The sequence below is a fragment of the Streptopelia decaocto genome (assembly GCF_964273445.1).
Source record: "Streptopelia decaocto genome assembly, chromosome: 26".
NCBI classification, from domain to species: Eukaryota; Metazoa; Chordata; class Aves; order Columbiformes; family Columbidae; genus Streptopelia; species Streptopelia decaocto.
Window position 1 is genome coordinate 2,129,499 of NC_138681.1, and position 25,005 is coordinate 2,154,503.

At 60.9% G+C, this 25,005-nt stretch overlaps 3 protein-coding genes across 3 annotated transcripts in view; 1 reads left to right on the plus strand and 2 right to left on the minus strand.

Moving 5' to 3' along the window:
* Positions 1–25,005, minus strand: part of CRABP2 (cellular retinoic acid binding protein 2) — a 355,112-nt gene that overhangs the window by 85,006 nt on the left and 245,101 nt on the right. The gene's annotated exons all lie outside the window — the stretch shown is intronic.
* Positions 1–25,005, minus strand: part of LAMTOR2 (late endosomal/lysosomal adaptor, MAPK and MTOR activator 2) — a 74,894-nt gene that overhangs the window by 38,182 nt on the left and 11,707 nt on the right. The window lies entirely within an intron of this gene.
* IQGAP3 (IQ motif containing GTPase activating protein 3) lies at positions 726–23,569 on the plus strand. Its single transcript, XM_082073389.1, has 38 exons — positions 726–762; positions 4,988–5,075; positions 6,327–6,483; positions 6,730–6,807; positions 7,004–7,080; positions 7,244–7,311; positions 7,539–7,652; positions 8,619–8,797; positions 9,097–9,184; positions 9,474–9,637; positions 10,145–10,232; positions 10,387–10,550; positions 10,685–10,845; positions 11,347–11,471; positions 11,658–11,821; positions 12,157–12,247; positions 12,336–12,503; positions 13,321–13,463; positions 13,540–13,710; positions 14,613–14,696; positions 14,954–15,025; positions 15,486–15,555; positions 15,901–16,109; positions 16,535–16,687; positions 16,796–16,959; positions 18,009–18,233; positions 18,313–18,453; positions 19,281–19,365; positions 19,644–19,876; positions 19,956–20,088; positions 20,396–20,498; positions 20,652–20,796; positions 20,957–21,044; positions 21,401–21,613; positions 21,738–21,904; positions 22,030–22,131; positions 22,329–22,437; positions 22,603–23,569. The coding sequence occupies exons 1-38, from the start codon at positions 738–740 to the stop codon at positions 22,714–22,716; spliced, it is 4,923 nt and encodes a 1,640-aa protein (XP_081929515.1). The 5' UTR covers positions 726–737; the 3' UTR covers positions 22,717–23,569.

The window sequence follows — 25,005 nt, forward strand, 5'->3', positions numbered from 1 at the left end:
GGGCTGATGGGCACATCCCGGCTCCGGTGCAGCCCCGGCCCTGCGGCACCGCTGGTGCTGGAGCCCCCGGGACCCCCGGCTGGCCCAGCCTGGGGGGCAGATCACAGAACCCCAGGATGTGAGGGGTTGGAGGGCCCTGGAAAGCTCATCCAGTGCAACCCCCCGGAGCAGGAACACCCAGCTGAGGTTCCACAGGAAGGTGTCCAGGGGTTGGAATGTCTGCAGAGAAGGAGACTCCACACCCTCCCTGGGCAGCCTGGGCCAGGCTCTGCCACCCTCACCCCAACAAGTTGCTTCTCATCTTCCAGCGGAACCTCCTGTGTTGCACTTTGCACCCATTGCCCCTTGTCCTGTCCCTGGTTGTCACCAGCAGAGCCTGGCTCCATCCTCCTGACACTGCCCCTTTCCATCTTGATCCCCAGCAATGAGTCCCCCCTCAGGCTCCTCTTGTCCAGCTCCAGCGCCCCAGCTCCCCCAGCCTTTCCTCACACGGGAGATGCTCCACGCCCAACGCCCCCGTGTGTCCCCCTGTGGGTCCCCGCAGGTCCCCGTGTGGGCGGAGCCTCTGGCACTCAGGGGTGTAACCCCCCCCCCGCACCCCCGCGTGTGACACGCCCCGCCCCGCGCGCCCCCGCCACCGAACTACAGCTCCCGGCGGCCCCCGCGCGGCGTCACGTGAGCGGCGGGAGATTCAAATCGCGGGTGGAGCCGCCGCAGCCGCAGCCGCAGCCGCAGCCATGGACGGAGCGGGAACGGGGCGCTGTGAGTGACCGGGCCGGGCGGGGGCTGCCCCCCGGGGGACAGGAGGGTCGGGGGTGCAGGTTAATGTGGGGGTGCACACGTCTGGGGGTGCGGGTGGGTCTATGGGTACCGGGGGGTCGGGAGTGCAGGTCCCTGTGGGGGGACAGGCAGGTCTGGGGGTGCAGGTCCCTGTGGGGGGACAGGCAGGTGTGGGGGTGCAGGTCAATGTGGGGGGGACAGGCAGGTCTGGGGGTGCAGGTCAATGTGGGGGGGACAGGCAGGTCTGGGGGTGCAGGTCAGTGTGGGGGGACAGGCAGGTGTGGGGGTGCAGGTCAGTGTGGGGTGGACAGGCAGGTGTGGGGGTGCAGGTCAATGTGGGGGGACAGGCAGGTGTGGGGGTGCAGGTCAGTGTGGGGTGGACAGGCAGGTGTGGGGGTGCAGGTCAATGTCGGGGGGGGACAGGCAGGTGTGGGGGTGCAGGTCAATGTGGGGGGGACAGGCAGGTGTGGGGGTGCAGGTCAATGTGGGGGGGACAGGCAGGTCTGGGGGTGCAGGTCAGTGTGGGGGGGACAGGCAGGTGTGGGGGTGCAGGTCAATGTGGGGGGGACAGGCAGGTCTGGGGGTGCAGGTCAATGTGGGGGGGACAGGCAGGTCTGGGGGTGCAGGTCAGTGTGGGGGGACAGGCAGGTGTGGGGGTGCAGGTCAGTGTGGGGGGGACAGGCAGGTCTGGGGGTGCAGGTCAGTGTGGGGGGGACAGGCAGGTCTGGGGGTGCAGGTCCCTGTGGGGGGACAGGCAGGTCTGGGGGTGCAGGTCAGTGTGGGGGGACAGGCAGGTGTGGGGGTGCAGGTCAATGTGGGGGGGACAGGCAGGTGTGGGGGTGCAGGTCAGTGTGGGGGGGACAGGCAGGTCTGGGGGTGCAGGTCAATGTGGGGGGGACAGGCAGGTGTGGGGGTGCAGGTCAGTGTGGGGGGGACAGGCAGGTCTGGGGGTGCAGGTCAGTGTGGGGGGGACAGGCAGGTCTGGGGGTGCAGGTCAGTGTGGGGGGACAGGCAGGTGTGGGGGTGCAGGTCAATGTGGGGGGGACAGGCAGGTGTGGGGGTGCAGGTCAGTGTGGGGGGGACAGGCAGGTCTGGGGGTGCAGGTCAATGTGGGGGGGACAGGCAGGTGTGGGGGTGCAGGTCAGTGTGGGGGGGACAGGCAGGTCTGGGGGTGCAGGTCAATGTGGGGGGGACAGGCAGGTCTGGGGGTGCAGGTCAATGTCGGGGGGGGGGACAGGCAGGTGTGGGGGTGCAGGTCAATGTGGGGGGGACAGGCAGGTCTGGGGGTGCAGGTCAGTGTGGGGGGGACAGGCAGGTGTGGGGGTGCAGGTCAATGTGGGGGGGACAGGCAGGTGTGGGGGTGCAGGTCAATGTGGGGGGGACAGGCAGGTCTGGGGGTGCAGGTCAATGTGGGGGGGACAGGCAGGTGTGGGGGTGCAGGTCAATGTCGGGGGGGGGACAGGCAGGTGTGGGGGTGCAGGTCAATGTGGGGGGGACAGGCAGGTGTGGGGGTGCAGGTCAGTGTGGGGGGGACAGGCAGGTGTGGGGGTGCAGGTCAATGTGGGGGGGACAGGCAGGTGTGGGGGTGCAGGTCCGTGTGGGGGGGACAGGCAGGTGTGGGGGTGCAGGTCCCTGTGGGGGGGACAGGCAGGTCTTGGGGGTGCAGGTCAATGTGGGGGGGACAGGCAGGTGTGGGGGTGCAGGTCAATGTGGGGGGACAGGCAGGTGTGGGGGTGCAGGTCAATGTGGGGGGGACAGGCAGGTCTGGGGGTGCAGGTCAATGTGGGGGGGACAGGCAGGTCTGGGGGTGCAGGTCAATGTGGGGGGGACAGGCAGGTCTGGGGGTGCAGGTCAGTGTGGGGGGACAGGCAGGTGTGGGGGTGCAGGTCAATGTGGGGGGGACAGGCAGGTCTGGGGGTGCAGGTCAGTGTGGGGGGACAGGCAGGTCTGGGGGTGCAGGTCAGTGTGGGGGGACAGGCAGGTGTGGGGGTGCAGGTCAATGTGGGGGGGACAGGCAGGTGTGGGGGTGCAGGTCAATGTGGGGGGACAGGCAGGTGTGGGGGTGCAGGTCAATGTGGGGGGGACAGGCAGGTGTGGGGGTGCAGGTCAATGTCGGGGGGGGACAGGCAGGTCTGGGGGTGCAGGTCAGTGTGGGGGGGACAGGCAGGTGTGGGGGTGCAGGTCAGTGTGGGGGGGACAGGCAGGTGTGGGGGTGCAGGTCAATGTGGGGGGGACAGGCAGGTCTGGGGGTGCAGGTCCGTGTGGGGGGGACAGGCAGGTGTGGGGGTGCAGGTCAATGTGGGGGGGACAGGCAGGTCTGGGGGTGCAGGTCAGTGTGGGGGGGACAGGCAGGTCTGGGGGTGCAGGTCCGTGTGGGGGGGACAGGCAGGTCTGGGGGTGCAGGTCCGTGTGGGGGGGACAGGCAGGTGTGGGGGTGCAGGTCAATGTGGGGGGGACAGGCAGGTGTGGGGGTGCAGGTCAATGTGGGGGGGACAGGCAGGTCTGGGGGTGCAGGTCAGTGTGGGGGGGACAGGCAGGTGTGGGGGTGCAGGTCAATGTGGGGGGGACAGGCAGGTGTGGGGGTGCAGGTCAATGTGAGGGGGACAGGCAGGTCTGGGGGTGCAGGTCAATGTGGGGGGGACAGGCAGGTCTGGGGGTGCAGGTCAGTGTGGGGGGGACAGGCAGGTGTGGGGGTGCAGGTCAATGTGGGGGGGACAGGCAGGTGTGGGGGTGCAGGTCAGTGTGGGGGGGACAGGCAGGTGTGGGGGTGCAGGTCAATGTGGGGGGGACAGGCAGGTCTGGGGGTGCAGGTCAATGTGGGGGGACAGGCAGGTCTGGGGGTGCAGGTCAGTGTGGGGGGGACAGGCAGGTGTGGGGGTGCAGGTCAATGTGGGGGGGACAGGCAGGTCTGGGGGTGCAGGTCAATGTCGGGGGGGACAGGCAGGTGTGGGGGTGCAGGTCAATGTGGGGGGGACAGGCAGGTCTGGGGGTGCAGGTCAATGTGGGGGGGACAGGCAGGTCTGGGGGTGCAGGTCAATGTGGGGGGGACAGGCAGGTCTGGGGGTGCAGGTCAATGTGGGGGGGACAGGCAGGTCTGGGGGCGTAGGGGGCTGTGGGGACAAGTGTGTGTGGGCCAACAGGCAGATTTGGGGGTGCAGGTGGGTGGGGGGATACAGGAGGGTCGGGGTGCAGGTCAGTGTGGGGATGGGCAGGTCCAGGGGTGCGGGGGGGTGTGTGGAGGGTCTGGGGGTGCAGGTGGGTCTAGGGGACAGGAGGGGTGGGGGTGCAGGTCAGTGTGCATGTGGACAGGTCTGGGGGTGCAGGTGGGTGTGGGGGGACAAGCGGGTCTGGGGGTGCAGGTGGGTCTGTGGGTACAGGAGGGTCGGGGGTACAGGTCAATTTGGGGGTGGGCAGGTCTGGGGGTGCAGGTGGGTGGTGGGGGAGGCAGGAGTGTGGGGGTTCAGGTGGGTGTGGGGGGACAGGCAGGTCTGGGGGAGCACAGGGATGTGGGGGCACAGGAGGGTCAGGGGTGCAGGTCAATGTGGGGGCAGACAGATCTGGGGGTACAGGAGGGTCAGGGGTGCAGGTCAATGTGGGGGTGGGCAGGTCTGGGGGCACAGGGGGGTGTGGGAGGACAGGAGGGGGAGGGGTACAGGGGGGTGTGTGAAGGGTCTGGGGGACAGGCAGGTCTGGGGGTACAGGAGGGTCGGGGTGCAGGTCAATGTGGGGGTGGACAGGTCTGGGGGTGCAGGTGGGTGTGGGGGTACAGGAGGGTTGGGGTGCAGGTCAGTGTGGGTACAGGCAAGTTTGGGGGTGCAGGTGGGTGTGGGAGGGACAGGAGGGTCGGGGTGCAGGTCAGTGTGGGTACAGGCAAGTTTGGGGGTGCAGGTGGTTGTGGGGGGACAGGAGGGTTGGGGTGCAGGTCAGTGTGGGGGTGGACAGGTCTGGGGGTGTAGGTGGGTGTGGGGGGACAGGAGGGTTGGGGTGCAGGTCAATGTGGGTACAGGCAAGTTTGGGGGTGCAGGTGGGTGTGGGGGTACAGGAGGGTCAGGGGGTGCAGATCTGGGGGACTGGCTGGAGGGGGGACAGTGGTGGGGCCTGAGGCAGCTGGGGACAAGCTGGAGGGACAGATATTGGGGATGTGTCTGGTGGGGGTGCTGCCGGGTGCCAAAACCGGGGTGCTGATGTCCCCCCCGTCACCGCACAGATGAGCGCCGCACCGCCGAGGAGATGGACGAGGAGAGGCGGCAGAACATCGCCTACCAGTATCTGTGTCGCCTGGAGGAAGCCAAGCGGTGAGGCTGGGTCTGGGGGGGCATCTGCCTTCAGGCTGAAATTTGGGGGGGGGAAAGGGAGTGCAAGGCAGGGGGGAAGGGGATAAAGCTGTGACATCCCGCCTGCCGCTGCCGCCCAAAAAACACCCCCCAAAACCAACTCCGAAGGGCCGTTCATGATAGAAGTCAGAATATCTCTGAATTTCAGACAAATCTTAAGACTAGGATTGTGGGCAAAATACTTTGAATCCATTTAATTTATGCTCAATATAAAGCAGAGACATCACCTCCTTTAGTTTTACTTGTAGCTTCTGTGAACTCTAAACTACTCAGTAAGCAAATAAAAAACGTGGATGCCAGTGATGCAGTTATTACAGGTGAAACTTTTAAGTTCCTATGTATCTCATTCTCCAGTTCAAAACCCATTTTTATCAATAAGTATTAATATTTAACATGTCCTTGCTAGTCCTAAATATCACATTGTATATGTGTAAAATAAATCACAGGGTTTCCATATCTCTTCCATCAAAAGCTGGCAACAGCATGGGGAGCTAAACAGACCAGCTCACTCATTACATCTTATTGGCAAGTAAACATACATTAATTCGGCCACCTTGCCCCTGAAGGGGGAGCTACCTTGCATTTATCAAAAGCCATATCCTAGTGAGGTGGGTTTCTTGTTTCCATTTATTCTCCGAAGTAAGAAGTGATACAACAGGAGGAAATGGCCTCAAGTTTAGCCAGGGGAGGTTTAGATTGGATATTAGGAACAACTTCTTCACTGAAACTCCTGTCAAGAATTGAAACAGACTGCCCAGGGAAGTGGTGGGACCCACCATCCCTAAAGGTGTTTAAGAGATGGGTAGGTTTAGCACTTAGGAACATGGTTTAGTGTTGGGCTTGGCAGTGTTCGTTTTACGGTTGGGCTTGATCTTAAAGGTGTTTTCCAACTTAAATGATTCTATGATTCTAAGACTACATGAGATACTGAGACTTGCAAAAAAAGCAAGAAGGAAGAATCCAGTCAGGAACTGCACTGACACAGAGAACTGGTTTTGGGGGTTGTTTTTTGGGGGGGTGCTCATCCTGTTGCACCCAAACTGAGAAACACCTGCTTGATCAACCCTGCGGCACAGGGGTGGGGGATGACCTCTCCCTGCCGTGGGGGGGTTGATGGGGGTGGGGGGGGCAGCGTGTCTCCTTCGGGTGCTGCTTTTCCCACCCAGGGTGTCTGGGTGGGGGTCCATGACGTCCCCATCTCCACCCTGCCAGCTGGATGGAGACCTGTCTGAGCGAGGAGCTGCCCCCCCCCACGGAGCTGGAGGAGACCCTGCGCAACGGGGTGGTCCTGGCCAAGCTGGGCCACTGCTTCGCCCCCACCGTGGTCCCCCTGAAGAAGATCTACGACCGCGAGCAGACGCGTTACAAGGTACGACGGCTCCAAGCGGGGGGTGCGTACCCCAAAAATCCTAGCGACCTTTCCATCACTGCTGAATGCAAAGTGGTAATGGGACATACTGATTGCAATTACGGGATAATTTAATTGAGGAGGGCTGCCCAGGGTGGGGAGGTCACAGGCTTTGCTTCTATCTCTAAGCTGGGGGGGTTGAGGGAGAGGGGGAGCCCCATGAACGGAACGTGGGGTTCAACCTGATTCCAGCTTCTTCTCTTGCAGGCAGCCGGGCTGCACTTTCGGCACACGGACAACATCAACTACTGGCGTGACGCCATGAGCCACGTGGGGCTTCCCTCGGTAACGTGTCCCCTCCGCTCCCCCCAGGCTTTTCCCTTTGTGGCAGTGCCGGGGCTGCGCAGCACCAGCTCGGCTTGCGGGGGGAGCTGGCGTTGCAGGGGGGGCTTCATCTCCGTCCCCTCCCCCTGGGACACCGTCCTCCCCACGGACCATCCTGGTGGTGTCTCCACCTGAGCTGTGTCTGTTTTGTTCACAGATCTTCCACCCAGAGACCACCGACATCTACGACAAGAAGAACATGCCCCGGGTGGTCTATTGCATCCACGCGCTCAGGTGGGGTCCCTGGCTCGGCACCGGTGCCAAAACCTGGCGTGATTCATGTTGGCGCTCAGGAGCCCTTCGGTGGTGTCACCGCGATGCCCTCGGCTGTTGCAGAAGCTTCTGGAGGGAGAAACAAGTGACTGCACGCTCATGGTGTGTCTGCTTCATCTTTCAGCTTGTACCTCTTCAAGCTGGGGCTGGCTCCTCAGATCCAGGACCTGTACGGGAAGGTGGATTTCACGGGTACGGCGCCGCGGGGGAACCGGTGTGGTACCAACAGCGTGCCGGGGTCCCTGCGGTGGGAGGGGTGTGGGGAATGAAGACCTTGGCCAAGCTTTCCCAAAGCTGCCTGGGTGACGCTTGGGTGGGTGGGTGTTTGCTGTGATTTGGTGGAGGAATGGGGGCTCTGCTGCCGCCCCCACTCCCGGGTTGGGCCCCGGTGATGGTGACACCTCTATGTTCTGCTCTAGAGGAGGAGATCACCAACATGAAGCGGGAGCTGGAGAAGTACGGCCTGCAGCTGCCCGCCTTCAGCAAGATCGGCGGCATTTTGGCCAACGAGCTCTCGGTGGATGAAGCAGCAGGTGATGGTGCCCAGGGAGGGAGCGGCGCTGGGCAGGATCTTGGCTCAGCCCCCACATGTCAAATCTGAGCCCAGCAAACTGCATGATGCTCTGGGGAATGAATGCAGTGTGCCCAGTGGCCACCAGCATCCTGGCTGGTAGCAGCACTGGTGTGGCCAGCAGGTCCAGTGCAGTGACCGTCCCTGTGCTGGAACCTGGGGAGGATGCACCTCAAATCCTGGGGGCAGTTTTGGGCTCCTCACACCAAGAAAGGCCTTGAGGTGCTGGAGCGAGTGGAGAGAAGGGACCGGAGCTGGTGAGGGGCTGGAGCACAAGTGTGATGGAGCGGCTGAGGGAGCTGGGGGGTTCAGCTGGAGAACAGGAGCTGAGGGGAGACCTTCTGATCTCTGAACTGCCTGAAAGGAGCTTGGAGCCAGGGGGGTCGGGCTCTGCTCCCCAGGAACAAGCGCCAGGAGCAGAGGAAACGGCCTCAAGTTGCGCCAGGGGAGGTTGAGGTTGGATTTCGGAACAATTTCTTCCCCAAAGGGCTGTGGGGCATTGAACAGGCTGCCCAGGGCAGTGCTGGAGTCACATCCCTGGAGGGCTGGACAGACGGAGATGAGGTTCTCAGGACATGGGGCAGGGACGGGGCGGGGAACGGTCGGACTCTCTATCCTGAGGGGCTTTTCCAACCAAAACAATTCTGTGATTCTGTGCTCTGGGATACAGTGGAGGCACCTGGTTGCTCCCCCAGCCCCGTGTGTGGTTGCAGGGGCTGGCACGGCCCCCCCAGCCAGCAGCACCCATGTTTCACATTAGCTACTGTAGGAACACCAATGCCTCCCAGGCGCTGGAGACCGCAGTTTGCTCATTGAGAAGGGCGGTTGCCACCATCGTGCGTGTTGTGACTTGTCCCACTGCGCACAGGGACGTAGCGGCTGGTCCATCGTGGCCCCTCTCACTCACGTCCTTCCCTCTCTCCCCCAGTCCACGCTGCGGTTCTGGCCATCAACGAAGCGGTGGAGCGCGGGGTGGTGCCGGAGACGCTGGCCGCCCTGCGCAACCCCAGCGCCATGCTCCTCGACCTGCGCCCGGCGCTGGCGGGCGCCTACCAGGACGTGCTCCACCGCGCCAAGCTGGAGAAGGGCAGCAATGCCAGGAACAGGGTGAGGAGGGTCCTGGGGGACTGGGAGAGGAGCAGCCCCTTCAGTGATGTGCTGGTGGGTGCTTCCAGCTGGGGGTGTCACTTGGTCAGAGACCGTCCCCCCGCGTAGTGGGTAAAACGCAGCCTGGGAGCTCTTGTGCTGGTCACAAGATGGGGGAAGTGGGAGGGAAATCATTTGTTTTCGGGGACTGGTTGATCCAGGGCTTGGGAAATAAGTGTTGGCATCTGCCAGGGACCCCCCCCTGTGTGGTTTTGGGGTGCGCTTGGGTGGAAAGCTCAGGGTGGGGTGTCCCTCTGCAGTACCTGCAGGGGATCCCGGAGGGAGAGGACATCTACGACCGGTGTCTGACCCAGGCTGAAATCCAAGGGAACATCAACAAAGTGAATGGTGAGCGAACAAACGTCTTCCCTTTTGGGGTGTCTCCAGAGCTTATTGGTGGGATTGGGGTACCCCAGGCTGCAGGAGAGAGCCTGCCCGGGGCGGGGGGCACAGCAGGAAGGAGCCATGTGCTCAGGGCAGCTTCAGACCCCGTGGGGAGCGGGGCTGGGGGTGTATTTCCAAGGGGAAATTACAACTATTGGTATGATGGCATCAACTGTAGCTCCCTTTGCTCCCTGGGGCTGTGGGGTGGCTCACCCGCTCGCCTCCTCTGGGTGTGAACTGGTCTCCTTCCCAGTGCTCGGGGCTCTGGAGGACGTGGATGATGCCCTGGAGAAACAGGACGCGCCGGGGCTGCTCCGCGCACTGCAGGACCCCGTCCTGGCCCTGCGCCACCTCCAGCGCGACAACCTGGAGCGGTACCTGGAGCAGCTCAGCGCCGACCGGGAGCAGAAGGCGCTGGTAGGGGCTGGGGAGCCTGTGGCAGTTTTGGGCTCCTCAGGACAAGAGAGAACTTGAGGTGCTGGAGAGAGTGGAGAGAAGGGAATGGAGCTGATGAGGGGCTGGAGCACAAGTGTGATGGAGCGGCTGAGGGAGCTGGGGGGTTCAGCTGGAGAACAGGAGCTGAGGGGAGACCTTCTGAGCTCTGAACTGCCTGAAAGGAGCTTGGAGCCAGGGGGGGTCGGGCTCTGCTCCCCAGGAACAAGCGCCAGGAGCAGAGGAAACGGCCTCAAGTTGCGCCAGGGGAGGGTGAGGTTGGATTTAGGAACAATTTCTTCCCCAAAGGGCTGTGGGGCATTGAACAGGCTGCCCAGGGCAGTGCTGGAGTCACCATCCCTGGAGGGCTGGACAGACGGACATGAGGTTCTCAGGACATGGGGCAGGGACAGGGGTGGGGGATGGTTGGACTCCATGATCTTGAGGGGCTTTTCCAACCAAAATGATTCTACGAAGCCCCTTTCTCTGCAGGATCTGGGCTACGTGGAGCTGCTGGAGCAGGAGGAGCTGGTGGCCGGGATCCTGGTGGCCAACAAGAGGGGCAATGAGGAGCGAGCCAGTGAGTTGACCGTGATGGACACTGGGCTTGTGGCAGCTTTTGCTGCCCAGAGCAGCCCCTGGAGCTGCTGCTCCTGTTAGCAGCTGGGACAAGGCACCCCAGTGGGGAGGGGGCACGGCCACCCCGTGCCCGCTCACCCCGGGCTCCCCCGCAGTGCTGCGAGCTGTCGGCCGCATCAACGCCGCCATCCGCCGAGGGGCAGCGGCACAAACGCTGGAAGCGCTGATGGACCCTGCGGCGCAGCTGCCGGTCGTGCACCCCCCGGCCGCCCCCCTGTACCAGCACCAGCTGGCCCTGCTGCAGCGCCAGCACCCGCAGGTGAGAACTCGCTGGGGACCCTGGGGTGCGGAGGGATCGGTGTGAGGATGGGGGTGGTCCTGTACATCTGGGGGGGGATGCTGGGGCTGGAGGGTGGGGGCACAGGTGTCAGTGTTTCTGCCCACGCTGTGCAGGGCGAGCTGGGGCAGGAGGAGCTCTATGTGGCTGTGGAGATGCTTTCGGCCGTGGCGCTGGTTAACCGAGCCTTGGATGCCAGGGACGCCCGCGGGCTCTGGAGCAGCCTGGCCAGCCCTGCCCTGGGCCTGGCGGCGGTGGAGGATGCGAACGCGCAGAGGTGAGGATGCCGGTCTTGGTGTTCGGGGTGGCTGGGGGGGAACAGTCCCTTGGGAAGGGGCGGCCAGGGGGCCTGGGCGTCGTGCAGGTTTGTTTCAGCAGCGTTGCCGCCCTGTGCCTTACCCTTTCCCTTTGGAAAAGCAAGGTAGCAGCTCTGGCAGGTGCCGTTCCTGCCTAAAATCAGAGAATCATGGTTGGAAAAACCCATCAAGATCATGGAGTCCAACTGTCCCCCACCCTGTCCCTGCCCCATGTCCTGAGAACCTCATGTCCGTCTGTCCAGCCCTCCAGGGATGGTGACTCCAGCACTGCCCTGGGCAGCCTGTTCAATGCCCCACAGCCCTTTGGGGAAGAAATTGTTCCTAAATCCAACCTCAACCTCCCCTGGTGCAACTTGAGGCTGTTTCCTCTCCTGTCACTTCTTTCTTGGGAGAAGAGCCCAAACCACATCCCTTCTTGGCTCCAACCTCCTTTCAGCCGCTGCCCTGTGTCTCTCCTGCAGGTATTTTGAGGACTTACTGCAGCTGAAAGGCCAATGTAGGGAAGCAGGAGCTGAATTCCTGAGCTGGAATGACATTCAGGACAGTGTGAACAACACCAATTCATCAGTGCAAGAGGAAAACGACCGTGAGTCCTGCTCCTGGGCGGGGGGGTTGGTCAAGCAGGGTGTTCTGCAAACTTTCCAGGAGAGATGTTGCACTGAATCAGACACCATCCTGAATCAGACACCAGGGGAACGTGCGCTGCCCTGGGCTGTGACACTATTGTGCTCCTGGGGTGGGGCTGAACCCCCGTCCCCTCCATGCCATGCAGGTGTCCTTGCTGTCAGGCTGATCAACGAGGCGCTGGTGCAGCCGGACCCCGAGAAGACGCTGGCGGCGTTGCTGCTGCCGGCAGCCGCCCTGCCCGGCGTCGTCCTCCCCACCGCGCGGCGCTACCATGATGTCCTGGTGCAGGCGCGACGCCTGAAAGCCCAGGTGGGGTGGAACCCCCTCCGGTGATTCAGTAGCCCCCCTTGACAACACAGCATCCCCAATCACTCGGTACCCCCCCCGGCATCCCCCATCACTCAGTACCCACAGCAGCGCAGCGTCGCCCATCGCTCGGTACCCCCCCCCTCCAGCATCCCCCATCACTCGGTACCCCCCCCCCCCCTCCAGCATCCCCCATCACTTGGTACCCCCCCCCAGCATCCCCCATCACTGCAAAGCTGAAGGTGCTCGAGGGGTGATGTGCTGCAAGACTGAAGCTCTTGGGGGCTGCCCAGCTCGCTAGACCCCATCTTTCCCCTCCGTATCCCCCTGTCTCGCAGGCCACAGAGGATGATGGAGCTGAGCTGTGGTGGGAGGAGATCCAGGAGGGGGTCTGCAGGGCCAACCAGGACACGGTGGCAGCCCGGAGCAGTGAGTGGTGCTGGGTCCTGGCCCCATCAGCGAGGGGAGTGGTGTGGGGGGCAAGAAGGGGCTCACGTGACCCCCTTTTCTCCCGCAGTGGCTCTGGGCATGGCTGCCATCAACCAGGCCATCAAGGAGGGGAAGGCGGCGCAGACGCTGCGGGTGCTGCTCAACCCCGCCGTGTCCCTGCGCGGCGTGCTCGGCGCCTGTGCCGCCGCCTACCAGGACCGGCTGGCGGCTCTCATGGCCACCAAGAGCCAAGCGGGTAACCGGTTGGGGGGTGCAAAACCTTCCCCCTCTTCAAGGAGCCAGGAGTGTACCCCTGCCCCCACTGTTTGGGGAGCACGAGCCCCCCCCCCGCAAGCATCCCACCATATCATCGTCATCGTGTCCCCCACCCCCCATATCATCGTCATCATTGTGTCCCCCTCATATTATCGTGTCCGCTCCCCCCCCATGTCGTCGTCGTCGTCATCGTGTCCCCCCCCATGTCGTCGTCGTCGTCATCGTGTCCCCCCCCATGTCGTCGTCGTCGTCATCGTGTCCCCCCCCATGTCGTCGTCGTCGTCATCGTGTCCCCCCCCCATGTCGTCGTCGTCGTCATCGTGTCCCCCCCCCGTGTCGTCGTCGTCGTCATCGTGTCCCCCCCCCGTGTCGTCGTCGTCGTCATCGTGTCCCCCCCCCCGTGTCGTCGTCGTCGTCATCGTGTCCCCCCCCCGTGTCGTCGTCGTCGTCATCGTGTCCCCCCCCGTGTCGTCGTCGTCGTCATCGTGTCCCCCCCCGTGTCGTCGTCGTCGTCATCGTGTCCCCCCCCGTGTCGTCGTCGTCGTCATCGTGTCCCCCCCCATGTCGTCGTCGTCGTCATCGTGTCCCCCCCCATGTCGTCGTCATCATCGTGTGTCGTCCCCCCCTCCATATCGTCGTCGTCATCCCGTGTCATCCCCCCCCCATATCATCATTGTCATCCCAATCCCCCCCCCATATCATCATTGTCATCCCAATCCCCTCTCCATATCATCCATCATCACCCCAGCACCCCCCCATATCATCCCACCCCCTGCAGCCCCTGTCTCCCCGTGCAGGGAGCGCGCAGCTGGGCTGGGTCCGGCACCGGCTGCCGGACGGCGCCGACTTCTACCTGAGCCTGCAGAGCCTGGAGGGCGGCTGGCAGCGCCCGCGCCACGGCGCCCCCAACACCACGCACCTGAGCCGGGACGAGGTCCAGGTACGGGCAGGACGGGGCTGCCTGGGCGCTGGTGCCATCGCCGGGGGCTGAGCTTGGTGCGTCGTGTTCCCCACAGTCCATCATCACTCAAGTGACCGCGGCGCACGACCGGGAGTGCCTGTGGGCGTCCAGCGTCGCCTTCGTGGTGCGGCTGCAGGCTCGGCTGCGGGGCTTCCTCGTGCGCCGGGAGTTCGCGGCACGACGGCACGTCCTGCGGGAGCAGCGCCTGGCGGCCACCAGGATCCAGGTGACGCTGCTGGAGCTGTCCCTGCTCTTGGGGGGGGTGCAAACCATGGGCGACTGTTGGCGGAATCCTCTGGGAGTTTGGGAGCACCAGTGCTGCTCTGTTTATTTAACAACCAGAACTCAGCCAAGGTGCTGCAGAGGATGCAATGGGGCTTGTGTTTTCTCATAGCAGCTGCTCTGGGAGCTGGTTTGCTCTCTTTTCCTATCCTGCGTTATCGTAGAATCATTTTGGTTGGAAAAGCTCCTCAGGATCATCGAGTCCAAGCGTTCCCCAGCCCTGTCCCTGCCCCATGTCCTGAGAACCTCATGTCCGTCTGTCCAGCCCTCCAGGGATGGTGACTCCAGCACTGCCCTGGGCAGCCTGTTCAATGCCCCACAGCCCTTTGGGGAAGAAATTGTTCCTAAATCCAACCTCAACCTCCCCTGGCGCAACTTGAGGCCGTTTCCTCTGCTCCTGGCGCTTGTTCCTGGGGAGCAGAGCCCGACCCCCCTGGCTCCAAGCTCCTTTCAGGCAGTTCAGAGCTCAGAAGGTCTCCCCTCAGCTCCTGTTCTCCAGCTGAACCCCCAGGTCCCTCAGTCTCCATCACAGTTGTGCTCCAGCCCCTCACCAGCTCCGGTCCCTTCTCTCCACTCGCTCCAGCACCTCAAGGCCTTTCTTGGTGGGAGGTGATCCCGCCACCCCTGGTGCTGCCACTTTGAGCCCTGAGGTGATTCTGGTGCCGCCATTTTGAGCCTTGTCCTGAGGGGCCCAAAACTGCCCCCAGGATTCGCGGTTTGGCCTCCCCAGGTCCCAGCACAGGGACGGTCACTGGTCCTGCTGGCCACTCTCCTCCCTTACTGTGTTGGTCTTTAAAAAACCATGTTGTGCATATGTCAATACCTGGTGTCTTTTCTCCCTCCCAGGCTTGCTGGCGAGGGTTCAAGCAGCGCAGAGCTTACCAGGAGAGGCTGCGTTACCTGCGGGACAACACAGATGCTGCAATAAAGGTTTGGAAGACTCTTCCTCTTCACCTTTTGTTCCCACACTGGACATCACCGCCCGTGTGCTCGGTGATGAGCGCGGCGTTTCCCCCCACCCCGTAAAGAGGAAAACGGGGGGGAATACGGCAGCTGGGTGAGAATGGGGAGAGCTCGGGATGGTGGGGAACGTCTTGCAGAAAACCCTGCTTTTTTCCCCTATTCCACCTTTTTGCTTTGGCCGAGCGAGTCCTTCCAGCATCCAACTGCTCGCACATCTCTCCCAGATCCAGGCGGGCGTGAGGATGTGGCGGGCTCGGAAAAGGTACCAGGAGAGGCTGCGGCACTTCAGGCAGAACGTGAGTGATGGAGCAGGGAGCAAAACGGCTCCTGGGAGCGTGAGGTGGAGGATGGAGGGGATGGTGCTGTGGTCAGACCTCTGTCCACGAGCGCTCTGGCACAGCGGGGGGGAGAAACCGCGTCCTTGCAGGGGGATGAATGGGATGGATAAGGTGCCTGGTAGGTGTGGGAGCTGAATTACCAGGGTCTGTAAAGAGTGAGGAGAGAGAAACCGCTCTGTTTGCACCAAAAGCCAACGAGGACTTCCAGATGCCCAGAGGGAAGGTAATTTGGGGTGGAAAAGGGGCTGCAGGAAGCGAAGTTGCGTCTCTGGGGTTGCTGTGAGATGCAGCAAGTGGGGGGAAGTGATTGCCAAGGAGGGTGAAACCCTGAAATCCCCCCTTGTCCTGGGTGTGGGCAGCTGGGTGTTCCCGGGCTGCTTTGGGCAAACATCCCCCATCCCCTTGTTTGTTTTGGCAGGTTAAAGCTGTAATAAAAATCCAGGCTTTTGTGCGAGCCAACAAGGCCCGTGGGGATTACAGGATGCTGGGTAAGTGTCGCTCGTCTCTGCTCTGAAGTGACTGTAATTAATTGGGATGGGGTCGCTGCCTCGGCGCTCGCTGGCCCGGCACAGTGGGGCAGTGGCGGCAGGCTGGCCACCAGTGTCACCGTGGCAAGCATGAGGGTGGCAGAGGCTCGGTGGCCTCTCAGCATCACATAGTGTGACTGGGACGGTGTTGCAGAGCATGGTGACACCTTGTCGTGTCTCCTGGTGTTACAAGATGCATTTTTGGGGAGGAGGATGAGGGTGTCTCTGCAAGATGCTGCGGCTCTGAGGCTCCACGGTGGGGGTGGCCGCTCAGTTTTGCCCACGAGTGATGGTGCCTTGCTGCAGTCCACGCAAGGAGCCCACCGCTCAGCATCGTCCGGCGCTTCATCCACCTGCTGGAGCAGAGCCAGCATGACTTCTGGGAGGAGTCGGAGGTGCTGCGGCTGCAGGAGGAGGTGGTGAAGAGGATCCGTGCCAGCCGGCAACTGGAGAGCGACCTGGACCTCATGGACATCAAGATCGGGCTGCTGGTCAAGAACAGGATCACACTGCAGGTGGGGAGGAGGAGACGCTTCAGTGGCCGAGCTGTTCGGGCAGGCAGAGCTGATTCTCCACTCTCTGGCATTGCAGCTTGAACGTCTCTCCGCTTTGCTTTTAAAGGTGTTGAAGGGATTTGGAGGGTGTTGGTCTCTTCTGCCAAATAATAAGTGATAGAATGAGAGGAAATGGCCTTAAGTGGCACCAGGAGTGGTTGAGGTTGGATTTAGGAACAATTTCTTCCCCAAAGGGCTGTGGGGCATTGAACAGGCTGCCCAGGGCAGTGCTGGAGTCACCACCCCTGGAGGATTGGACAGATGGACATGAGGTTCTCAGGACATGGGTTAATGCCAGGGGTGTGTTATGGTTGGACTCAATGATCCTGAGGGGCTTTTCAACCAAAATGACTCTGCGATTCTCTCTGCTTGCCCCGTGGTTCCAGGAGGTCGTCTCCCACTGCAAGAAGCTGACCAAGAAGAACAAGGAGCAGCTCTCAGAGATGATGGCCGTAGACAAGCAGAAAGGGCTCAAGTCGCTCAGCAAGGAGAAGCGACAGAAGCTGGAGGCCTACCAGCACCTCTTCTACCTGCTGCAGGTGGGACTGGGGGGGCTCTGCTGTGTCCCCCGCAGCTGGGGAGCAGTGTGGGGACCCCTCCCACCCCATGACACTTGGGGTTAAGCTTGGTGTCCCTCATCCCTGCAGACCCAGCCTGTGTACTTGGCCCGGCTGATCTTCCAGATGCCCCAGAACAAATCCACCAAGTTCATGGAGTCGGTGATCTTTACACTTTACAACTACGCGTCCAACCCCCGGGAGGCTTATCTGCTGCTCCAGCTCTTCAAAGCAGCACTGCAGGAGGAGATCAGGTGGGTGGCCATGGGTGCCCTGGTTTGGGGACAGTTCTGGGGAAAGGCTGGACCAGGAGCATCAGCTTGGATCACAGTATCACAGTATGTTTGGGATTGGAAGGGACCTCAAAAGCTCATCCAGTGCAATCCCCCCATGGAGCAGGAACGCCCAGGTGAGGTCGCACAGGAACATGTCCAGGTGGGTTGGAATGTCTGCAGAGAAGGAGACTCCACAACCCCCTGGGCAGCCTGTTCAGGCTCTGCCACCCTCACTGAGAAGAAGTTTCTTCTCAAATTTAAGTGGAACCTCTTGTGTTCCAGCTTGATCCCATTACCCCTTGTCCTATCATTGTTTGCCACCCAGAAGAGCCTGGCTCCATCCTCGTGCCACTCACCCTTTAGATATTTATAAACATTAATAAGGTCACCCCTCAGTCTCCTCTTCTCCAAACTAAAGAGCCCCAGCTCCCTCAGCCTTTCTTCATAAGGGAGATGCTCCACTCCCTGCAGCATCTTTGTTGCCCTGCGCTGGACCCTCTCCAGCAGTTCCCTGTCCTGCTGGAGCTGAGGGGCCACAACTGGACACAAGATTCCAGGTGTGGTCTCCCCAGGGCAGAGCAGAGGGGCAGGAGAACCTCTCTGACCTACTGACCACCCCCTTCTAACCCCCCCCAGGTCCCATTGGCTTCCTGGCCACAAGGGCCCGGTGCTGGCTCATGGTCACCCTGCTGTCCCCAGGACCCCCAGGTCCCTTTCCCCTACACTGCTCTCTAATATGTAATTTCCCAACCTATATTGGAACCTGGGGTTGTTCCTGCCCAGATGCAGGACTCTACACTTGTTAAATTTCATTAGGTTATTCCCCGCCCAACTCTCCAGCCTGTCCAGGTCTCTGATGGCAGCACAGCCTTCTGGCGTGTCAGCCACTCCTCCCAGCTTAGTGTCATCAGCAAACTTGCTGATAGTGCACTCTATTCTCTCGTCTCCACTGGCTGCTGCCTCCTGTGTTAGGGAACAAACACACTGGTCCATCCCCTTGCTCCCGTCCATCCCGTTGTTCTCCCCAGGTCCAAGGTGGACCACGTCCACGACATCCTGACAGGGAACGCCACAGTGATCCGGCTGGTGGTCAGCTTCTACCGCAACACGCGTGGGCAGAACGCCCTGCGGCAGATCCTGGGCGGCCCTGTGCAGGAGGTCCTGCGCGACAAGACCCTCAGCATCCGCACCGACCCCGTGGACATCTACAAGGCGTGGATCAACCAAACCGAGTCGCAGAGCGGGCAGAAAAGGTCAGGCCCTGGGCAAGGAGGCTTGGCCTGACCGCAGGGTTGATGGGATGGGGATGCAGACGTTGTCTTCCATCCACAGCAAGCTCCCGTACGAGGTCAGCCCCGAGCAGGCGCTCAGCCACACCGAGGTCCGAAGGCGCTTGGATATTTCTATCCGCAACCTCCTTGCGGTGACGGACAAGTTTGTCTCTGCCATCACCTCTTCTGTAGACAAGATCCCGTATGTACCTCAGTGGTTTGTACACGTGTCCGTGCAGCACTGTCAGCTTGAAGGCGGCTTCAGCAAGGCCTTGGAAAGGGAGGTTGGGTGATGGGGGCTTCCCAACCCCTTAGTTGGGGTCCTTCCAACCCGTAGTTGCTGCAGTATTGAGTTACTGAACTGTGTTCAGGTTTAGGCCGCTCAGGCCTTGAGGTGCTGGAGCGAGTGGAGAGAAGGGAACGGAGCTGGTGAGGGGCTGGAGCACAAGTGTGATGGAGACTGAGGGAGCTGGGGGGTTCAGCTGGAGAACAGGAGCTGAGGGGAGACCTTCTGATCTCTGAACTGCCTGAAAGGAGCTTGGAGCCAGGGGGGTCGGGCTCTGCTCCCCAGGAACAAGCGCCAGGAGCAGAGGAAATGGCCTCAAGTTGCTCCAGGGGAGGTTGAGGTTGGAATTCGGAACAATTTCTTCCCCAAAGGGCTGTGGGGCATTGAACAGGCTGCCCAGGGCAGTGCTGGAGTCACCATCCCTGGAGGGCTGGGCAGACGGACGTGGGGTTCTCAGGACATGGGTGGGTTATGGTTGGACTCCATGATCTTGAGGGGCTTTTCCAACCAAAATCATTCTATGGTGAAGGCCGCTCTGGGGACGCCTGGGCTGGCAGCAGGGTGGAGGGGGTGGGACCTGTGATGGATGCTGCAGCCTCCAGCTCCAGTCTCTGTGGGTTCCTCCATCACCCCAAGGCTGGGGCTCGGTGCTGCTTGTGTGGTGTTGAGTAGGGATGGGGCAGGGTGCTGAGCCTGGTTGCTGCTCCGCGTGCTGATGGAACCTCTCCCTGCCTCCTCCTCAGCTACGGGATGCGCTACGTGGCCAAAATCCTCAGGACATCCCTGGCTGAGAAGTTCCCCAAGGCGCCCGAGGAGGAGATCGACAAGGTACCCTGGGGCTGGAGGGTCCGCGTGACTTGGTGGCCACATGCATGTGTGGAGGGACGTGATCCCTCCACAGAAGGTCAATTCCCTTGACTTGAAAAACTCCTTCAAGTCAATATTTTCCTTGAGCCACTGAGGAAATGCCCCTGGTAGCTGTTCTCTGTGCCGCTGTTCCCTCGCGGAGGGTCCCACCGGGCCATGCAAGGACAAAACAGCTCAGCTACCACCTCCTCAGGCACCAGCCGCCTATTCCTGAACACCCAACCTGTCTTGTGCCCTAGATCGTGGGGAACCTGCTCTACTACCGCTTCATGAACCCGGCAGTGGTGGCCCCCGATGGCTTTGACATCGTGGACATCTCGGCCGGGGTGACCCTGCACCCCGACCACCGCCGCAGCCTGGGCTCCATCGCCAAAGTGCTGCAGCACGCAGCCGCCCGCAAGGCCTTTGACGGGGAGAACGCGCATCTCTGCGGGGTCAACCGGTACCTGGAGGACACCTACCACAAGTTCAGGTGGGCACTGGGATGGCATTGGGCTGGGAGAGCAGTTTGGAGCCATGGAAGGGCTGACTGCAGAGGTCCTCCCTCCCAGGAGGTTCATCTCTGCTGCTTGCTGCGTCCCGGAGCCAGAAGAGAGGTTTAACGTGGACGAGTACTCGGAGATGGTGGCAGTGGCCAAACCAGTCATCTACATCACAGTGGGGGAGCTCATCAACACGCACAAGGTAAGGGAGTCAAAGCCACCGCAGAGATGCAGGGACCATCTCCTCTGCTCTCACCTCCTGGGCTTCCTGCTGTGTTTCATCACCTCCTCTGTACCACCAGCACAGCTCTTTCCTGGCCCTTTTTAGCTTTTAAGCAAGGAAATAATCCAGATCCTGCAGGTTCTCCACTGCTTGTCCTTCTCCGAACCTCGTAGCTTTGCAGTCCCCGCTCGGGCGCGAAGGCTGTTGCATTATTTCCAGCTGGCCTTCTCTCCCCATTCTTCTCTGTGTCCCTTGGCCACTCACCCTCCTCCCTTGCACCATCCAGCTCCTGCTCGAGCACCAGGACTCCATCGCTCCGCAGCACGGAGACCCCCTGCACGAGCTGCTGGAAGATCTCGATGAGCTTCCTACGGTCCAGGCCCTTGTTGGTAGGTAGAGCTCTGTGTTCACCACCCACCCTGGCAGGAGGGGAGGATGCCGATGGTTTTCTCGCATGAAGCTCTAGCTGGGTTGCTTTGGGCTTGGGGAAGCCAACCCTCCGGAGCCACACGTGGCTACTGGGGCTCTCTCTGCCCTCGCAGGGGAGAGCGTTCCCAGCCCGGCGGACGGCAGCGCCGAGCAGGGACTCGCGCACCTCAGCAAAATGGAGATGTCCCTCACCCTCACCGGCAAGCTGGTGCCGGCGACCAGCAGTGAGGACAGCGATGCCAGGAGCTTGCTGCTGAGGTGAGAACGGGCTCCGGGAGCTCCAGGGGGGCTCTTGGAGGTTGGGATGCTCGTGGGGGGCAAGAAAACCTTGGGAGACAACTAAGTAATGTGCTGCTTTGGTAGAAGGGGGTCATGGTCCTGAGGGGCCTCCCTCCACCTCTCTCTCTCTGGTCTCTAGCACCAAGCAGATGCTGGTGGACGTGATCCAGTCGCAGGCAGGAGATTCCCTCACGGAGATCCTGCGGACACGGGCCTCGGAGCACGAGGTGGGATGCACGAGGCTGCTGCTGGGATGAGCTAAAAGAATTCTCAAGGAAAAGGCAAACAAGCCACGGGCAACACGCTGCCCTGCTCCTCTTGAGGGCTGGGGCACTGTTCTTATGTTCCAGCAGGGGCTGGGCTCTTTTTTTTCTTAGAAAGCATATATTTTGGGCTAGGAGAGACTCATATCAAAAGGGTGGAGGGGGGGGGACCTGTGATGGATGCTGCAGCCTCCAGCTCCAGTCTCTGTGGGTTCCTCCATCACCCCAGGGGGCGGTGGGGGGGTGGGTTTAACTGCTCCATCTCCTCCTGTCCCATTCCAGCAGGGTGCCAGGCTCACCCCATGTTGTCTCGCCCCCAGGAAGCCTCCCACGAGCACCTCATGCGCAGGCGAGCGCTGCGGGACGCCCAGACCCCCGTCACGCTGCAACGCAACCGCTCGCTGGCCGCCAACAACCAGCTCTCCATAGAGGACAAGAAGCGCAAGATCATCCGCAACCTGCGGCGCTTGGAGAGCCTGGGGCTGGTGGACTCTGCTCACCAGTACCAGGAGCTCATCAACCAGTTGGCCAAGGTGTGCTGGGGGACACTGATCTGGGACGTCACCTCGCTAAACCCACCTGAGATCTCGCTCGTGTGCTTCAACCAAGCTCTGGGTGAGCCGTATAGCTTATCTCGTATGGTTTTGTTTCCTCCAGGACATTCGCAACCAGCGGCGGTACCGGCAGCACCGCAGAGAGGAGCTCCTGAAGCTGCGACAGACCTTGCAGGGCCTCAACGCCAAGACCTTGTTTTACGAGGAGCAAATAGATTATTACAACCAGTACATCAAGACCTGTCTCGACAACCTGGCGGCCAGCAACAAGTATGTTTCCTTACCAAAAAACCCCCAATAGTTTTTAAGCAATATATAAATTTTTCATTGTTATCTGGATGTTGTGAGGTCTGAGGCTGGAGTCTGGCTCTAGCATGTGGTCCCTTCTCTTTAAGGGTCAGCGGGAAGAACAAGAAGCTGCAGGCGCTGCGCTACACGGCGGCCCGGCTGTTTGACAAGGGGGTGCTGCTGGAGATCGAGGAGCTGCCGCTCAGCCAGTATGTAACTCCTGCTCCGTGCAGAGCTTGAGCAGGAGGAGCAAAACAGCCCAGGAGGAGGGTGCACAAGGACCTGGTGTTGTCCCTCCCCAGGCTGGGGCTGTTTGGTACAACTGGAACATGGGATGGTTGGGATGTGGAGGGGGCTTTTGGGCTCCTTGAAGGCGCTTTTGGTTCAAGCGCCTCTGTCCCTTCAGGTTCAGGAACGTGATCTTTGACATCATCCCCTGCGAGGAATCTGGCAGGTTCCAGGTGAAAGCCAAGTTCATGGGGATCGACATGGAGCGGTTCCAGCTGCACTACCAGGTGGGGAAGCTGCTCTGGGGGTGGGTGGTGCCTTCACACCTGGTTTTGGGGGCACTGGGAGCCTTGAGCTGGGGACACCTCCCTGCTGCAGCCCCAGCTCCGTGCTGGCTCCCGAGGGTGGGACAGACCCCCCCGGCGCAGCGGTGACCGTCACCTCTCCCGCAGGACCTGCTGCAGCTGCAATACGAGGGCGTAGCCGTCATGAAGATGTTCGATAAGGCCAAAGTCAACGTCAACCTGCTCATTTTCCTCCTCAACAAGAAGTTCTTCAAGAAGTAACAGGGGGGGTGGGTGCGGGATATGGGGATGCTGGGGGGGCCGGTGCTCCTGGCCCTCTGTGTCTCTGTGCAGGGAAAGCTGCTGCTTGCAATGGAGTTTTCCTGCCCGCATGCAGCGTTTGAGCATCCGCATTCCAGTGTGGAGCTCTCGGAGCTCAGCCCCGGGCCCCCCAAATCCCTTGGGCCCCCCCAAATCCCTTGGCCCCCCCCGGTCCTGCTTGTGCAGGCGTGAGCTGGACCTGACCCCCCCCCGGACCATTAGCTGCCCCAGCTTTTGTGGCATGCAGCACTTTTAAGTATCTTTTTCCATGGGTATTTTGGCTGTTTAGTTGCTGTTTAGCGAACAGCTGGCTGCTCGAGGACACTATGGATTTCTGGACACTATACGTGCTTTTAGTGATTAAATAAAGGTATTTTAATATATTTTTCTTCCTGCTAAAGGTGGGGAAATGGCAGAATTAGACTTCTAGGAGGCTCAGAAAAGGAGAATATAGAGGCAATAACTGCTTGCGAAGACACTCATGGGCTGTTCCCTAGTAAGTCAAAGTGCAATGGGAGATCTTTATGGTTTTAATTAATTTCAGTGTGTGTTCCCCAGCCAGGCTGGGGGCAGAAATAAAGGAGGGAGCTGCTGTCCTGCTCCAAAAAGAAGGTTTTTTGGGACACCTCTATTGCTGCTTCAGTACCTGCCCCAGCTCAACGGCCCCCTCACGCTTTGTGACATGGGTGACAATTCCTGCAGCCCCATCCCTCGGCGTCTGACTCAGCGCCGCTTCCACTCGGCTCTTGCACGGGGAGTTTAGGCCGCTTTCAGACACACTTAATTCCTGAATAAATACTATGATTACGTCTCACGAAGACTGTGATTATATCGCTGGGGGAATGAATGGGGATCAAGCTGCAGCACTCTTGCAGTTCTCAAGCAGGATGTGGTTAAGCTGTTGGGCGCTGTGCCGCAAGCAGGGATGGGGGCTCTGGGGGTTGCTGGTGTATATTACCTATCGCCATGTTTCATATTGCTTTTCTTTTCTTGCTTTCAGTGGAATTAGAGCTGCCCTTTCCCTGCAGGTTTGCCACCATCTCCTCCAGCAGCTGTTGGCTTTGCAGGAGCAGCATTTGACACTGAAACTATTTATTTGTGATGTTCAGGGGCTGGAGTGGGAGCCTGATGTAAAAAGATCTGCATAATGATAATAATCCACAGCTACTTCTTATCAGTGTAGGGGAAAGGGAGCTGGGGGTCCTGGGGACAGCAGGGGGACCATGAGCCAGCACTGGGCCCTTGTGGCCAGGAAGCCAATGGGACCTGGGGGGATTAGAAGGGGGTGGTCAGTAGGTCAGAGAGGTTCTCCTGCCCCTCTGCTCTGCCCTTGAATAAAGGGTTTAGTTCAGACACTATAAGGATACACTTGAGAAACATATATACATATATATAAAATATATGCAGCCATAGCACCCTGAGAACGCCCCATCTCGTCTGATCTGGGAAGCTAAGCAGGGTCGGGCCCGGTCAGTACTTGGATGGGAGACCAGCTGGGTCCAGAGAGGGTCTCCTGCCCCTCTGCTCTGCCCTGGGGAGACCACACCTGGAATCTTGTGTCCAGTTGTAGCCCCTCAGTTCCAGCAGGACAGGGAACTGCTGGAGATAGTCCAGCGCAGCCACCAAGATGCTGGAGGGAGTGGAGCATCTCCCGTGGGAGGAAAGGCTGAGGGAGCTGGGGCTCTGGAGCTGGACAAGAGGAGCCTGAGGGGGGACTCATTGCTGGGATCAAGATGGAAAGGGGCAGTGTCAGGAGGATGGAGCCAGGCTCTGCTGGTGACAACCAGGGACAGGACAAGGGGCAATGGGTGCAAACTGCAACACAGGAGGTTCCGCTGGAAGATGAGAAGCAACTTGTTGGGGTGAGGGTGGCAGAGCCTGGCCCAGGCTGCCCAGGGAGGGTGTGGAGTCTCCTTCTCTGCAGACATTCCAACCCCTGGACACCTTCCTGTGGAACCTCAGCTGGGTGTTCCTGCTCCGGGGGGATTGCACTGGATGAGCTTTCCAGGGCCCTCCACCCCCTGACATTCTGGGGTTCTGTGGTTTCAAAAAGGAGTTTGGAGGGTGAAATCCAGGCCTGGTGATGCCAGGGAGGCCGAGCAACGCCGAGCAGGCCCGGTGATGCCGAGCAGGCCTGTCAGGAGCTGAGCAATCCCCGAGGCACCTCCACTAGATGTCATTGCAAGCCGGGGAAAGCGCCGTGGCCATTGGCGCCCAGACACGGGCTGTGGGTGCTGTGCCTGCAGGGCC

Coding starts and splice junctions, on each gene's coding strand:
- IQGAP3 (XM_082073389.1), top strand. CDS start 738: ATGGACGGAGCGGGAACGGGGCGCT. Junction 15,556..15,900: donor TGGGGATTACAGGATGCTGG/GTAAGTGTCGCT, acceptor GCCTTGCTGCAG/TCCACGCAAGGAGCCCACCG. Junction 19,366..19,643: donor CCGAGGAGGAGATCGACAAG/GTACCCTGGGGC, acceptor CTTGTGCCCTAG/ATCGTGGGGAACCTGCTCTA.